Below are 15,923 nucleotides of genomic sequence, written 5' to 3'. Positions count from 1 at the left end.
TTTGAAATTGTAAGAAAGTAAAGCCCTGTTTAGTCCATTACTAATAAGAAGATGAATGTGTGTGCTGTATGTGCAGGGGTGTAAAAGCAATACATGAAATGTCAGTTAAAGAGGAAATGCTGTGTTTGCCTTTTTTTATTCTATCTGTTCCAACCTAGAAGCATGATGACACTGTTTTGCTAAATGACACTGCACTTAAATTCTTAAATCTGCTTAAATATATCCTATATTTTCCTTTTCTTTAGATGTGTTTTTCTCTTCTAGCATTCACAAAGTGTGTCTACTTATATCTCTATTTTCTTGTAAATGAGTCTCTGTGTGTTTTCTGGAGAAGATAAAACAAATCTCTTCAAAATGCATTTCATAATCATCAGCAGTGTAACACAAATTGAATTAAGCATCCTAAATGTGAGGTGGTTTGCTTGGCACAGCATGACAAAGTAAAAAAGATCTTAGCATTTCTCTTCATGTTTAAATACTGAGCTCACGTTGCTAATTACCCTTGTCCTTCCAATCTGTTACCTATTTAAGACCCACTCCTGCTCCTACTCACAGACAATGGCAAAATGAGTCCTGAGCTGAGTGGGAGTGAGGAAACTTTCTATGTAACAAGGTTTAAAAAAATAAATCCAATTTTGTTACATCATTGCCACTCAGTTTTATGCAGTTTCAAATGTGTTTGAATCAGTTAAATGTGAAAATCCTCTTAAAACAACCACCTGAAATCTCTTGAAATTAAAAATCTGCTTGAAGAGACTTTTCTGATTTAATCCTCCTGTATCCAATAATAAAATTCCAACTATGCATGCCATCCTTGTCTATCAAGGTTGCTCAGTCAGGGGTGCAGTGCATGGTTGATGCTAGAACATGATCTCCCACAGGAAGCAAATACTCCTGTCAGAGCCAAAATCAGGGTATAATTTGGCTGAGGTGAGTTTTATGTCCTTTAAACATCATAGATCTTCAGTAAGTCTTTATTTAGCTATGCCACTTAAACAATGAACTTGACCATGACTTTGTCTTGTATATATCTACCAGATAAGCATGAGTGATTATTCATGTTGAAAGCTACCAATATCCCTAAAATAACCTGAATTCACAAGTGAAATTTCTCCTTTTTTTGTATTACTGAGTGTCTGGGCAGTGCATAACCAAGGTAGTGTGGTGTGGAACTGTAAGGAAATGCCTGTAACAAACCCTCCTCTCCTTTCTGGAGATCAGTGCTCAACACAGTAAAGCTTGGAACAGAAAAACTTTTCATCACACTGGTGGCCAAAATCCTTGACATCTTCCTGACTGTGTCCTCAGCCTCAATTTCCTCCCAGGTTAATTAATTTCTGCCAAATTAATTCTTCAAGGCAGCAAAAACTTTATGGCTGCTGAAGAAATGCTGTCTACTTGTGAATACCACACAGGGACTGCATTTTCTCAGGAAGCATCCTGTAGAAAGCCAATTTTTACTTGCTAGAATTAGCACATCTCTTTATCTAAATAATTTTTAATTCCTTGTCTTCCTTCAAAATTCTCTTGAGGATTGAGATAAACAGAAGTACTTCTCCTCAAGAAATGATATTGCCCTTTTGGTCCTTCAAAATTCTCTTGAGGATTGAGATAAACAGAAGTACTTCTCAAGAAATGATATGGCCCTTTTGAGTTCTCTGGTGCTTTAGCTAACTGTGTGGCATTTGGCCACACATGTAATGATGACATTGAATGTGGTGACATTGGTGTGCCAACAGTGCAGTTTGGCTCCTGCCAGGAGAAGCTGCAGTGCCCTCTCTCTGTCCCTCCTGCCAAAGAATACATAAGATGCCTGTGATTTGGAATATTGCCTTCCTGTGTAGAACATAAGCATAACCATTAATCAATTTAGCTTGTTGCACACAGGCTGATTCTGATTCTGTTGTTCAAACCTTCCAGATCAGCCTAAGGCAACTTCCCCTGATAGTCAGTAATTAACTGTGCTGCTGACATGCACTGCAAATATTATGATTGGCCACGTTGTTGAGAAATGTGTTTAACTAAGTGACACAACAGGTGTCTTCACCGGGAACCACACAAAAAACCCCCAAACCAACCCAAAACACTTCTCAGAAGGTTTTGTTACATATATAGAAGTTATGCTGTGCTCCCAGCAGAATCTGTGCCTTGAAATAATGCACTGGTGTTCTTCATTTGCTTGGTTTGTTGAATTTCCATATTAATTTATTAATTTTAATATTATTTTTCCATGTTATGAATTTCCATATTCCTTCTGTAGACAAGATATCCAAAACTGTAGAGAATGTGGTGCCTTTCTGATGTAAAGAATGTAAAAAATGTAAATTTAAATGCCATCATGCAGCTCACTGAATATCTGTAGATCACCTCTTAGCCATCTGTATTTTCTATATCTCCTGATGCTTTTCTTCTGTCCTTTTCTGAGCTGATGTCCATTACTGGTGGGGTTTGTAGGTTTAGTGCCTTGGGTTCCTGGGCAATGAGTGATAATCCAAATCCAGGCAATCATGCCCTCTCAAGCTGTAATCAAGGCATGCTGAGCACTTGGATTGCCAGGTGCAAAAACCTTTATCCCCTCTCAAGAGAAATAATAGAGTTATATAAAAGAAAATATATAAGAAGTTAGTGCTAAATGAAAATCATGTCATGTTTTCTGTGTTAGACCTGTGACTAAACCTGTGACTCTGTGACATAACAAGTCCCTGACTGCACAAACTCCTGACTCAATCTCTGGGCACTTTTCACATGCTTTTGTGCTGGGTTTTCTGCATAGGAGCAGAAACGGGGAAAAAAATGAAAACCCATGTTTTGTGTGGTGTGTCTGAGAAACTTCTAACCAGAAAAACCTCAAATTTTAGATGAAAATATCTCATGTTTAGACAAGTGTTGATACACTCTAGCAATGTGTTATAGACTGCCTGGAATTAACCCTTCCAAAAAAACTGTAGGCTCACAATAAATGACAAAAAACTGACAGGAATCTAGACAACTGATGAGGATTTTGTACTGTCATGGCATCAGAAAACTGCAATGAGGCCTCTGGAAATGGAATTAGAATTTGTGGACAGCCTTTTTTTTTTCAGGTGAATGGTATTCACAGATCATACCTAAAGTCTTCTGCTGCATCCCAAACAATCCTCTCACAGCAGTACCTGTTTTCAGCATTGACTCCTTCAGGTTCCCTTAGATTGTTCAAGTGAGAATAGAACTCTGTGATAGGAGCATTTTCACACATGCAAACATTTTGATATGCTGCCAGTGCAATTTTTACTGTCAAAAACTACCAAACACATCTTTGCCATAAAGAGACCTAAAGTTTTTCCCACGAGAAGTTGGCATTGCTATTCCATTTTTCTGATGCCAGAATCTGTTTCCTAGTGGAATAAACCCCAAACTGAACATTCCACAGTGCCTTTGGATGCAGTAATTCTTCTGACAGGATAGATGGGATATTCCATACTTCTTGTAGGGCTTATGTAGCACAGCAGTCCTGGGGTTGCCTGGCCCATGGGCAGGGCTTACCTTTGGGTTAAGAACCGTACTGGCATGACCTCATATTCCTGCAGAAATCCAATAGCTGATTTGGCTTGTAATAGGCTGATTATCAGTGACCAGCCTCCTTCTCCTCAAATATTCAGCGTCCATCTGGCAAATTGAGCTCTGAGTTTGGTCTTGACTCTATTGAATGCATAGTAAAATATATTTTTTTTTAATTGAAGGATTATATGTGATTATATCATTATGAGTGATGAACTGTTCTGTTGGTTCTCTCTAAGAAACTTAATATTTCTTCTCAGCCATGCTTAGTCTTTTACATTTATGATACATATAACAGCTCCAAGAGTGATCATGTTTTAATGTGAATTTCTTTTGTTCTTTCCTTCAAGTTAAATCTTGCTTATGTCCTCCTTGTGCTGCCTTGAAAGTGCAGGCACTCTATCAGGTGTTTAAAGGAAATGGCCTGGTATTATCACTTCAATCACTGCCTTGCATGCCTTTGTGTATAATGGATTATTTTATATTTCATTACCTCTTTACCATTAGAAACCAAATATTTCCAAACTTTCACAATAGCTGAGGAAAACAATTACATGCAAGCACTTTTAGATATCCCAAATAATAAGACAAATTATTATAACTTTTTTTTGTTAAAGTACTTCTCTGTCACTGTGATTTTAATACAATAAAATCTGGATCCAAATATTTCCAAACTTTCACAATAGCTGAGGAAAACAATTACATGCAAGCACTTTTAGATATCCCAAATAATAAGACAAATTATTATAACTTTTTTTTTTTTGTTAAAGTACTTCTCTGTTACTGTGATTTTAATACAATAAAACCTGGATTTTTCCCCAGCTTTTTTCATCAAAGTATTTTTAGCAGCATCTGTCAAATACATACCTGGAGGGTGAGTCTTTTGTTCCCACCAGAGTAACTCTCATGAGTTAAAATAAGTCTTTCCCTGAAACAGTTTCTTTTGGCTTTTCTGGATAAGTCTCTGCCATTGTCCCAGCTGCCAGCTGAAGCTCCTTCTGTGTTTTTGATTGACTTTTCTCTCCAAATGCATCCCTCAGAGAGCTCTGAGGTGACTCCTCTGTTTCATTGCCCTCCTTTCACTTTGCCCAATTTCAAAGTTAACCCCCTGACCCCAGGTACAAATTGCCAGAGCAAGGACATCATTAAACCCATCATTTCTGGGTGGATGTGCAGTGAACATCCAGAATCACAGCACCCAAACAGCGCCTTGGATGTGAGCAGCACATCCTCACACATTGCTGCAGTTTCAGGCAGTTTTGGGAAGCTTTGTGGCCCAGCTGCCACGTGCCAGAGGGTGTTCCACAATGGCACTGCTCGAGGGAAAGCACATGCTTATGTATTTCTAATGGGTTTAATTATCATCCTCATTTCTTTTATATATCAGTAATTAGACTTTCAAACTCCAAAACATTCCAAATCACATCCTTGTTAGTGGTTTTCTTCAAATTAAGTGATGTGCTCAGCCTTGCATCTTATAAGTTATTATTTTTCTACCATCTGTCAATATTAGTGGTATGGAATAACATCCAGAAGACGTAAAGGAATATGAGGCATAATCCTAGGAAAAGCATTGATCATCATTTCTTTTAATAGATGTGGTTTTGTCACCAGAAATCACAAGGAATAGTGGCATAACAAGGTGCAAATAATGTGAAAGGAGCAGAGTTAAAAATAAAGCATTGCAGTGTATTAAAAAAATAACAAACACAAAGTATCCTATTATCTGGCACTTGTGTGTCAGGATCTGCCATCCACAGGCACACATCATGTTGCTCCAGGAGTGCTCATAGTGTGAAAAATGTATTATAAATATCATACTATCAATCTTTTCTCAGCATGGCATTTAAACTGGAGTTGTTAAATAGCAAAGTTCAACATTTTTATAACCTGTGCATGCCAGAAGAACCTCAGTTTATTGATTTCGTAATGAATAATAGAGTTAATAATGAAATTGCTAATACAAAATTATTGAAATGTTTTCTTTGTAGCGTGATTGAAAAATTTTGTTCAATAAGTTCCTTTTTTGTTTCTATTAGAAATTTTAAGTTAAATAAATTAAAACAAAGCATAAAAATGTTATTTTGCTGGGTAGGAAGATCTAAATATTACCAAAACAAATCATGTGGTAGTTAATTCTATGAAACATTGTAATTCTGTGAATTAAGAATAATTTGGCATTGTTTTGTTTTTTTTTTTTTCCTAAAAATACTTAATTATATTTTGGATGCATACTTGCCTTTCTCAGCTAAAAACAAAATGTGATTTACAGGCCCAAAGTAACACAGTCTACTGATGTCCTGCAAGTTACCCTAAACTGCTGAGCACCCTTTTAAGAATTCTGTCTCTGTGTGCCTTGTTCTGCTGCTGGAAAGTGTGCCAGGACCACAGTGGGGCTGGGAGGGGCCCTGGGGACACTGTGCTGCCACACTCCCTTGCTGTGGCAGCAGGCAGGGACACCGTGGAAAGGACAGGACTGATTCAAGCTTGCACTCCATTCATATGCAAAAAGTGATGTTCAGCCAGTGCAAACAGCTTTGCTGGAGTGAGTGGTTGTGCATTGGTTGGCAAGTGGCAAGTCCCTGAAATAATTCATGCAGCTCCTTATTTATTATACTCAGGTTCCTTTACCCTTGGTCCTAAGACAATTCACCTGCCTGAAACTGCTTTGGATCAGAAAACATGCTAGATCATCCTCTGTGAGAAAAGTAATCAATTTTCTTATTTGCATATCTGACAATTCTAAGATGTAATGTCATCCTGTGAAGTAGGACTGTGCCTAAGAACTGAAAGAGAGGAGCCCTTTTTCAGTGACAAGTGATGAGCTACGTGAGGAGGAAATCAGTGTTATACATCTTTAGATTATTCTTAAATTCTAGAAGACTTGGTAGAATTGCAAGGTAATGATAATATTCCCAAGGGACCCAAATACATTCCAGTAGTGCTCAGAGGTTCTGTCTTGCCAGGCAGTGGATGAATTTCCATTTTCACTGTATGATTTTACATTGCAGTTGAAGTGATATCTCTGACTCCTGTCTACTATTCCTAGCAAGGCTACACCTTTCCCTGGTACTGCAGTGTTAGTCCCACCTAGCTGGGAATGCTGGTGACAATATTCTCAGTGTCTTTCTGCTGATAACTTTCTGCTTCCTTTCCCCCTTCTTTCTTTACTATAATCACTATCAGCTGTGTTCTGTTATTCCCTCAAGTTCTGTTTTTCCTTGATGTTGACTATCAGTTGAGTGAGATTTGAAAGAACTTCCCTGGCAAGGATGGCTGTGGTGTTGTTTTCTGAAGTGATTGCATTAGTGTAGATGGGAAGCCAGCATTTTTCCACTCCAATCCTTTGTCCTTCACTGACACCTGCTTCTGCTGTCTTTCCCATCTTTCTTCTTGCATGCAGATCACTGCTCTCTCCAGACTCCTTTCTGATTAGAACCACAAACCAGGTGAAGAGTCAGTACAGTTCTTCTGCAAACACTTTTCATCCCTGTCTGGGTGATTTAAGCTTCTTACAATGGTTATGTGCTTTTCACCACTTCATTAGGCTAAAGAGGTGACTCCTTCTTGGTGCACACAGCTGAAACAGAGAACTAGGATCAACTCTTGAGAGTCTAACTCAGCTGCCAGCTCCTCCACCCTGCGAGCCTTCTGTCTGTTCTGTCCATCTGAATCCTTATTCACTCCTCTCCTGTATTCAGGATGCAGGACTCCAGACAGATTCCCTCTCTCTCCGCCCTAAGCCAGAGGTGATCCATCAAGTCTTCACTGGACTGGACAGGCCAAGCTGATGGATGAACCAGCAAGGAGGGGGCCATCTGGTAAGCTGATTGTCCTCTTGCAGGCATCTCCAGCTCCTCTTCAGCCCTGCTGTGCTCCCCAGCACGTCTGTACTTTTTACAGTTTTGCACTGGCAAAATGTTTCCTGGGAGCTTCTGTTCCAAATGCTGTTTAACCTTTCCCTCCTGGTTCAGTTCAGCTCTGTGATAACAACTTCTTTCCAAGCCTCCCAAATGCAAACTTTCAGACAGCTACAGAGGAGTTGTTTTTGCACATTGGAAAATCAGACTGATTCCCACAGCATCCCATCCTTTCAGAGACTGCCTTTTTTGGTCATTTGAATCAAGCACAATTACAGAGTTATTGCAGAGCATTAGTGCAAACATGACCCAGCCCCAAACAGCTTCCAATGGGAGTGATGAGACCCAGCTAATCCCAAATACATGAAGCCTGCCATTATGCATACATGACTAAAGAGACTTTTACTTCACTCGTTCTTAATTTATTATTTGTGCTGCTAGCAACAGAATGTTGCCAAGACGTCAATTATGTTTCATTTTATAAATCAAACTAATTGAGAACCAGATGCAATCTGAGTGAAAAAGATCTGAGGTCAGTGTTGTGCACCATATGCACGACAGTGCTTACTCATGATGAGGGAATGGATTGGACAGCTGTGAATTTTCCTGCTGTAGGAGTCTCATCAAGCTCAGTAGTGTAACGTCCTTACATCTCTTTTCCAGTTTACTGCATTAATTTCATAATAAATCTGAAGAAGAATGAGTAAGGGATAAAAGGTTGTGAAAACAAAACAGGAGAGCAAAAGAATTTGGTCAGTATGTTAGCTTGAAAATCTGTCTGATTTAGTAATAACATGGAACATGGATGAAAGAAACAGCAGAGAAGAACAAATTGAATCTCCAGTGTGACTTAATTTCAGACATATAATGTCTGAGAATAGACATTAAATCAGTCTCAGGACTGAACTGCTTAGCAGGCAGAAGGGTGGTGTTCTTACTGAGTGCACTAACAGCAGTAAGATCTGCAGTACCAGCTCCTTGGAATTTATCCACAGGTAGGGCCTGAGCCCAGGAGCTGCCCCTGCCCAGGAGGCAGAACTGCTGCCCTGGGCAGTGCCAGCCCTGAGCAGATGGGGCAGAGAGGCTGTGCAGTCTCCTCCCTGGGGACATTGCAGAGCCACAGGGACACTCTACTGTGCCCTGTGCTCTGGGATGGCCCTGCTGGAGCAGGGAGGTGGCACCAGAGCAGCCCCCGTGGGCCCTGCCAGCCTCACCCATCCTGGGATTCTGTGAAACATTGTTCCACCAGCCTTTAATCAAAGGTGCTCTGAGTGCACTAACTCCTTAAAAACTCCCAGCACCCATGATTATGATATTCTAGGACTTTGGAAGTATTTCATAGTAGTATTTATAGCTAAGTGAATATATAATATTTGGAGATAAATTTCCAGGATTTTAATCAGCTATCTTCTGAAAGAGTTCAGAGATTTCTAAGTACCACTTCTGGCTTGATGGGTACATATTATTCCTCCAGGTTTTCTGCAAAAAGCAATTTCTGTGGTGGAAATGTTCATGGACATTTGCACTGACTATGTTTGATTTCCTGGAAATGGTTTTAATTCTGAGAAGGAGGAATGATGTCTTGAGGCCAAAGGTTCTGGTATAACGTCTGTCCCATCACCACCTCAATATATTGCCCAGCAGAGTCATTGCATCTAAGAAGTTCTTCTGTGTTCACCCCCTGGTTAGCTTTTGTTTTGGTTTGAAAATTTGGATTTTATACCTAGGTACGTGATTCTTCCTTCCTTCCTTCCTTCCTTCCTTCCTTCCTTCCTTCCTTCCTTCCTTTTCCTTTCTTTGTTTTTCCCTTCCTCCCTCTGTAAATTTATTGGCTGCTCTCATTATGGAATATCTCTGTTTTATCGTATCCTAAATGCAGACTGTTGAGGAGGAATTAATTTAGTAGTTGCTCTAATTGCACTTTTGTCAATTAATGAGAAACTAGATAGGAGTCTCATTTTAAACTTTCAGTTGCAGTAAAGATTAAAAGACCACCAACACTGTTCTACTAGAGGAAGAATAAAAAGGCTAAAAGTGGAAAAAAAATTAAACAGGAATCATCACCCATTAACTGTTAATTTTTCCTTTGATTAAGAAAAATCAAATTTTGTCGTTATATTTGCACGTGGATGCTCCATTAAAAATAGAAGGTGTTGATTTTTCACACTTAGCCTTAAGGATTATCTGATTAATTATTACAGAACTGACATTATAATGTGAGTTTAAAAGGCTCAGATCATGTTCTAATTTGTATCTTGTTTTGAACAAATCCAACAAGTGTTTTACACAAGGAAGGAGTTACTGTTGGAGTCAGTCATTGTTCCTGCAGGGTGACCACAACATTGATTATTATGTGAATTCTGTGTCTCTGCATTCTCCTGAATCTGTCTGGGGTGCTCAAATAAATTTATATTTTATATTTTACGTACCCTTTTAATATTTTACGTACCCTCCTCCTTACTCATTTTGAGGAGGTGACTGTTTAAGAACTGGTTGTATTTCTCTGTCACAGCAAGAACAGCGGAGACACACTAAAGGAAACAGGATATTTTTTAATGATTTTTTTTACTACAGCTTCTGACATCAACCTTTAGAGAAAAAGGGAGAGAAAACTTTTTTTGGGGGGTGGTTTTGTGTCACTTAGGTTATTTTCCCATCAACTCCTGATTTTGTAATTTTTATGGGTGATCTTGTTGTAAAATATGTCACTTTGTTGGTCTTCATTTAATTGTCTAATTAGGACGTACTTTATTTGGCAAGCAGCCAGTAATTAGCAACATATTTATGTAATTATTAGCATGTAATATTTATATAATAAATCTGCCTAGAAGGCAATGCATTCAGAGGGCAGGGAAGAGGTAGAATACATGATTTGACTGAACACAGGGATCTTACACACTGAGCCAAACGCAGCAAAGAAATGAAATGCATCAGTTGACCTGTCTAGTCTGGGGAGAGAGTTTGCATATCCTAAAATGATAGGATGTGCACACTTGGTAATCAGCACTGATTAGAGAGGGAGTGAAGATGGGCCCCTGTTTGAAGTGAGATAATAAGGCAGCTTGTTAGGGAGAGATAAATAGAACTTGAAGAAAAGGACCAGATGTCTGCTTGATGGCACTGAAGAGGAAGAGCTCGTGGGGTCCTCCAAAGGTAACTGATGGATGCTGCAGGAATCAGGGAAGCAGTGGGAGCTCTCTGCCTGTGTTCAGAGAGCAAAGGCTGAGCCCCCAACCTGGCCTGACTAACTCTGGGCTCAGACTAGCACACTCCACTCTGGCTGTAGGCAAAGGACTGTGTTCATGCCTAAACAGTAACTCTGCAGGATTGGGATTTTTTGTAATCTGACTCTAAGAGATAAATCAGGAATGAAGTCCTCTTGATGGAGTTTGGAGTAGAGTTTGGTGTTAAAGTCATAAACCTTAAAAGGAGCACCAACAGTAATGTCTGAATGCTGATGAAAGTTCTCTGTTCTGTTCTAAGAATATTGGGCTGTCTTGAATACGAACACTGAATTTTTTCTTCTCTTTAATGACATAACAATTTCACATCACTTTTTGTAAACACAGGTAAAACTTTCTGGCTTTGTCCTGTGTTATGAAACTCTCATTCAGTCTAACCTAAAACTGAAGCTAAAATAGAGCTTGTTGGAAATAATACAAAATAAAAGTAATTCGTCTAGGCTTTTCCAACTTGTTGCTCCCTAACCTTGCTTAGCTGGGTCCTGTCACTTTCTATAACCTTTTCATCCATTACATGTGACTCTTCTGTAAACTATGCAGTGTTCCCCCAGCGAAGATTAAGACCTTGTGATCTCAGAGCACTCTACAGGAGTGATGGATTTTTGATTGAGGAATTGTTCTGGAGTTTGGAACACTTCTGTTTAGCTTGGCTATGTTTCCTGTATGAATTTGGATAAAACATTTAATCACTGCGCTGCTGTTGTGCTGTGCAAACACTGCAGAGCTGTGAGCAGTGGGGCTGGTAAAGGCTGAGAGTTTCAGGAGTGCTCTAAGAGAGGGACATTTTGGATTCTTCTGGAAGTCCCAGAGAGGAAACATGAGGAATGTGCTTGTCAGGGGAAGAGATGGTGGAGCCCAGTCTGATGGCAGCTGGTATCTTTGATATGAACTGCAATACTGACTACAGAGGGAGGTAGTTTAAACTCAGTTCTACCCCTGACATCTCCTTCTGCATCATCTTTATCTAATCCACATTGTTATGGCTTCTTTGTACTAATATTTTCTATTTTTAAATGAGAAAAAAATTATAACAAATCAACTTTTTCTTGTTTTGTGCCTTTTTTGTGCTAACAGACAAGATCAAAAGATGTAGTTGCTAAAAACTTCATAGAGTTCTAATACAGTCTGTCTAGCAGAACCACTTGCTTCAAAAATTCATTTGTAGACTGTAGCTTTTTCTAAATGAAAATTATTTTTCTTACATATTTTCCTTTTTTTTTTTCCCAGTAAGGAAACATAACTTTCTCAAAGTATCTACTAGGTTTTTTCTGCTCACCTTTTTGACTTTATATGTTTTTTTCTTCATGATCACAGAGGTCTTTTTGGCATATTGAGATGTATTTTCCTCTGCCAGTAGAATCCCCATCTCTTCTAATATTTTTATGTGATCATGCTTTGTATTTTTATTGCAGCTTCTGCCTAAACACTTCACTTGTACTTTATCAGACTCTTCATCACAAATTAGACAACAAGGAACCATTTGCAAGGTGCTCTCTCAGCTTACAGATTCTTTATATATTTATACCTCATCACTTCTCTTCATGGGATGAAGAGAAACACTGAATATGATGTCTTTTGTTTTGTCACAGCTATATTTCTATTGTAAATACAAATGTTTTACTATTTTTAGAACTCCCATCTTTGGAGATATTCAGAAGGCAGCTGGACAAGGTCCTGGGCTCTGGGTAGCTGTGTGAGCAGGGTTGGACCAGGTGACCTCTGGAGGTCTTTCCAACCTCACTCAACCTGTGATTCCATGAGAACTCTAAACAACTTCTGAACTGGTGCTGTAGTTTCATATATTCATAATATATGAACATATATATTCATAATATTCACCCATATTAGCACTGACTTTGTCACATCTCTGCGGTGAGGCAGAATTCAAGTGCTGACATCTTTCCCTGGCTGCTTCTTTCCAAGTTCTGTGTTGTGTCACACCATGTACAGAGCAAAGGCAGGGTCCTGCAGTATGTCCTGGGCTTGTAATCTAAATTCAGATGTGTGTGTCTCCTGCTGTGATTCTCCATGATCCAGCTGTGTATCCCAGTCTGGAACTCGTGCCTATTCCAGGTTTTTTCTATGTAATGTTTGCATGCTGTCCAGAAACATTCCAGAGTATCTGGGATGTTTCATCTGAAAACTTTTTCAAGCTATATATTTTCCACTCTATAGATGGGTAATTAGATTTTTTTCACTCACTGGAATTCCTTCTCTGGATGCCTTTTTCTCTTCCCTGCTTTTCAAAAGGCCATGAGTTTTCCCCATGGGAATCACGGTGAGGGGTGTGCATGTAATAAGGCGTGTGTGAATCCTTTGGGTGTGAGACTGAGGCCTGAATTACTGCCATTAATGGTCTGATGGTAACAAATTGTTATTGTTATATGTAATCTGCATATCAGAATGTCTTCCCAAAGTCATTATCATGCTGCCTGTGTGCCCAGGGGCAATGTTACACCATAACATTTCAGTTCTTCAAATTACAAAAAGCTAATATAACTCTTGATGACATTTACGAAAATGTATAATGGCACTCCTTTCAGGCCTCTCACAGAAATTGTTCTCAGGGAACTTCAAGGGAGTTCTGCGTGTATAAGAACTGCAGGATCTGGCACTTTTTACTATCAAAGCCACATTTTTTTCTTCAGTGGCACCAGCTCAAGAAAATGTTAAGTCAGAATTGTTTTTAATTTATTTTTCTGACTTAAAATGCCCCGGCCAACATAAGCTGTATTTAACTTTCAATGCTCTTTGGCAGAGAGTCCACATTCTAAATTTCTTTTCATAGGAAGTAGTTATGTCAGAGTTATAAACCTCTGAAAATTGGCATTTTGTAATGGAAGTGCTGACAAGACCTTTATTACACCAGTACAAAAAGGCAGCATTCCAATAAATGCTGGTTGCTGTTTTTATAGTCTGTTGGTTGCTTTCTGCTGCTATATTTCAAAGTGGACATTATGTAAAAAGTAAGTGGTGTAATAGAAATACACTAGGGCTGGAATTTGGCTTTTACTGTTACAACAAAACTTCAATATGGTTGATAGGTCTGATTACAGATTTAGTTTTTAAGGGCTGGTGTATGATTTACTGGTAAATTGCTTTAAATCCCTACCAATCCCCTGTGTATATTCAGCACAGAATTGGAATGGAAAAGGTGATAATCATGGCATGGAGAAGTGGATGTTAAATTACTTAAATGGCAAGAACACATCACATCTTACACTCAAAAGGTTGCTACTTGAGTTTTATGTTTTTTACTGTGATATTGAGAGTTTACATTGTAGAAAGAAAAATTCACTTCAAACATCCATGATTGTCTTCGTAGTCCCCAGGTCTGTGAACTTTTCCAGACCTGGAAGTCATTGACGTAAGAATTGGAGGATGTGTGAAGTGAGGAAGGTGAAGAACATGGCTGGGAATTCTTGGAACTTTTCCATCACCTACAAAAATCACTCTGAATTTCACTGAACCTGGTGGAGATTTAGCTCTACTCAGAAGAGAACAGCAGTCAGTGTAATGTTTAAAGCTGTACCTGTCCCTGTGGCCTGAGGGGCTCAGATCCCTGTCTGCCACCACCTTCTCCTCCCACACTGCATTTGTTAAGTAGGTATTCATAGAAAGATTGAGAATCCATTATCCCTCCAAAGAAAAGCAGATGGCACAGCCTTGGGATATCTTGGCTTATTTATTTATCCTTGCAGTATTTTTGTTGGAATCTGGTAGTATAGTACTGCAAAATTCTTGGTTCAAATGCAAAATATAGACATTATTTTATCAAAATGCTGTAAAACACCGTATCACTTTCTGAAACTTTTTGGTTAAAATAACAACAGAAGAGAATTAACTAGAATATGTAGATTTCAAAAATGATCCATCAGTCTATGCAAATTGCTGTGTTAATAATGTATTTTTAATGCTGAGCACATTTGACAGCCATTTCATCTCTCTTTCTAAACCAGAGCTTGGCAAGCTGCATTAATTCTTACACTTTACAGATGTACCATTCAATGCACGTGCCCCGCAGTGATGTGATCTGAATGGAGCAAAGCATGTCAAAGCAGGGACATTATTAGTAAACAGCTTTGTGACTGGCTGCTGGGATACAGGAGGGAAAGAGGAGGGGCAAAAGCCAGTGCTGGTTTAGCACATCTCACACCTCACTGCCCTGGATTTGCTTCCAATTATGGGAGTGGCAAGCCCAAGTGGCATGAGGGGTTTGGAAGAGATGAATGGACAAACCAGAGTCAGTGAGGTTCAGTCAGATGTGCTGGGTGCAGTTCAGACAAGGTGGAGCTTAAACAGACTCAGAACCCAAAATTTCCTGCTTTGGCTTGCTCTATGTGTCTGTAAATTGAAAAGAGAGAGGGGTACCAGGTCCTAATTATTTCTCTACTCCATTAACAATAAAACTGGTATTATTTCAGACTCAATGTGTTCTACATCATTATTTCTTCAGGGGGAATTTTCTGTCCTATCTTCAATGAGTTAAAAAACCAAGGTACAAAATACAGGAGCTGCTGCTAGACTGCAAGGGACCATATAGTTATGTTTGATTGTAGCTCTGCTGGCCTAAAGGTCAAAGGAAAGTTTTAGAATACTTAAGAGACAATTATCTAAAGTTCAGACTTTTCCAAAGGAATAGAACTAGAAATTATACAGACTATTATCTAAAGTTCACATTTTCAAAGGAAAAAGGTAGGAGGAAATGCTTATTCATCATCACTTTGCTGTTAATTCTTCTGGCTATTTTTTTCCTTCTGTCAAGAATTTATTTACTACAAGTTCTGTATTACACCGTAGCACTAACATAATTATTCCCCTTTCCAAGAAATTTTAACATATGAGAATGATGTATACACGATTAAATATTACTTTACTCATGATTCAAAATTCCCAGCAGTACTTTTTATTTCTGCAAAGGACTACATGGAAATGTGTTTAGGGTTTTTTATTCATTAGTTGATTCAGCTGCTCAGTTCTGGCATAAACTGTTATTATTTAAGCCAACTGGTAAAGAGGAGAAAATAATCAAAGATACAAAATATATGACATTTTCCAATTATTCTTCTACCAATACATTTTCTCACAAGAAATACTTTTTCTTTCTCTGTGTTCTTATTGGTGTTTTAAGGGATTGCAGAAACTTCAGGTCTATAAAAAAACCAAAAACATTCAAGCACTTGTTAATTTGTCATAAGAATGCTTTGTGAATTGCCATTAAATATGCCAGTAAGGAATGCAGCTTGCTATGGGGCGGGAAAGAGAATTTGATCAATCAGCTGAA

General features: G+C 38.7%; 1 protein-coding gene across 6 annotated transcripts in view; it reads left to right on the top strand.

Moving 5' to 3' along the window:
• The window catches only part of CDH8 (cadherin 8), a 154,312-nt gene that overhangs the window by 127,129 nt on the left and 11,260 nt on the right, over positions 1-15,923 (top strand). For 2 of the 6 annotated variants that reach the window (XR_005626453.1, XM_039698418.1), the window contains one exon: positions 7,239-7,358. The exons of the other annotated variants lie outside the window; for them this stretch is intronic. Coding sequence is in view for 1 of the 2 variants with exons in the window: in XM_039698418.1 (XP_039554352.1) it covers positions 7,328-7,358 (31 nt within the window). In the remaining variant the exon portion in view is untranslated. The remainder of the gene's footprint in view (positions 1-7,238; positions 7,359-15,923) is intronic. 6 annotated transcript variants of the gene reach the window in all.

Source organism: Passer montanus, unplaced genomic scaffold, assembly GCF_014805655.1.
Source record: "Passer montanus isolate IOZ18808 unplaced genomic scaffold, ASM1480565v1 scaffold124, whole genome shotgun sequence".
NCBI classification, from domain to species: Eukaryota; Metazoa; Chordata; class Aves; order Passeriformes; family Passeridae; genus Passer; species Passer montanus.
This window is presented reverse-complemented; position numbering and strand designations above follow the sequence as displayed.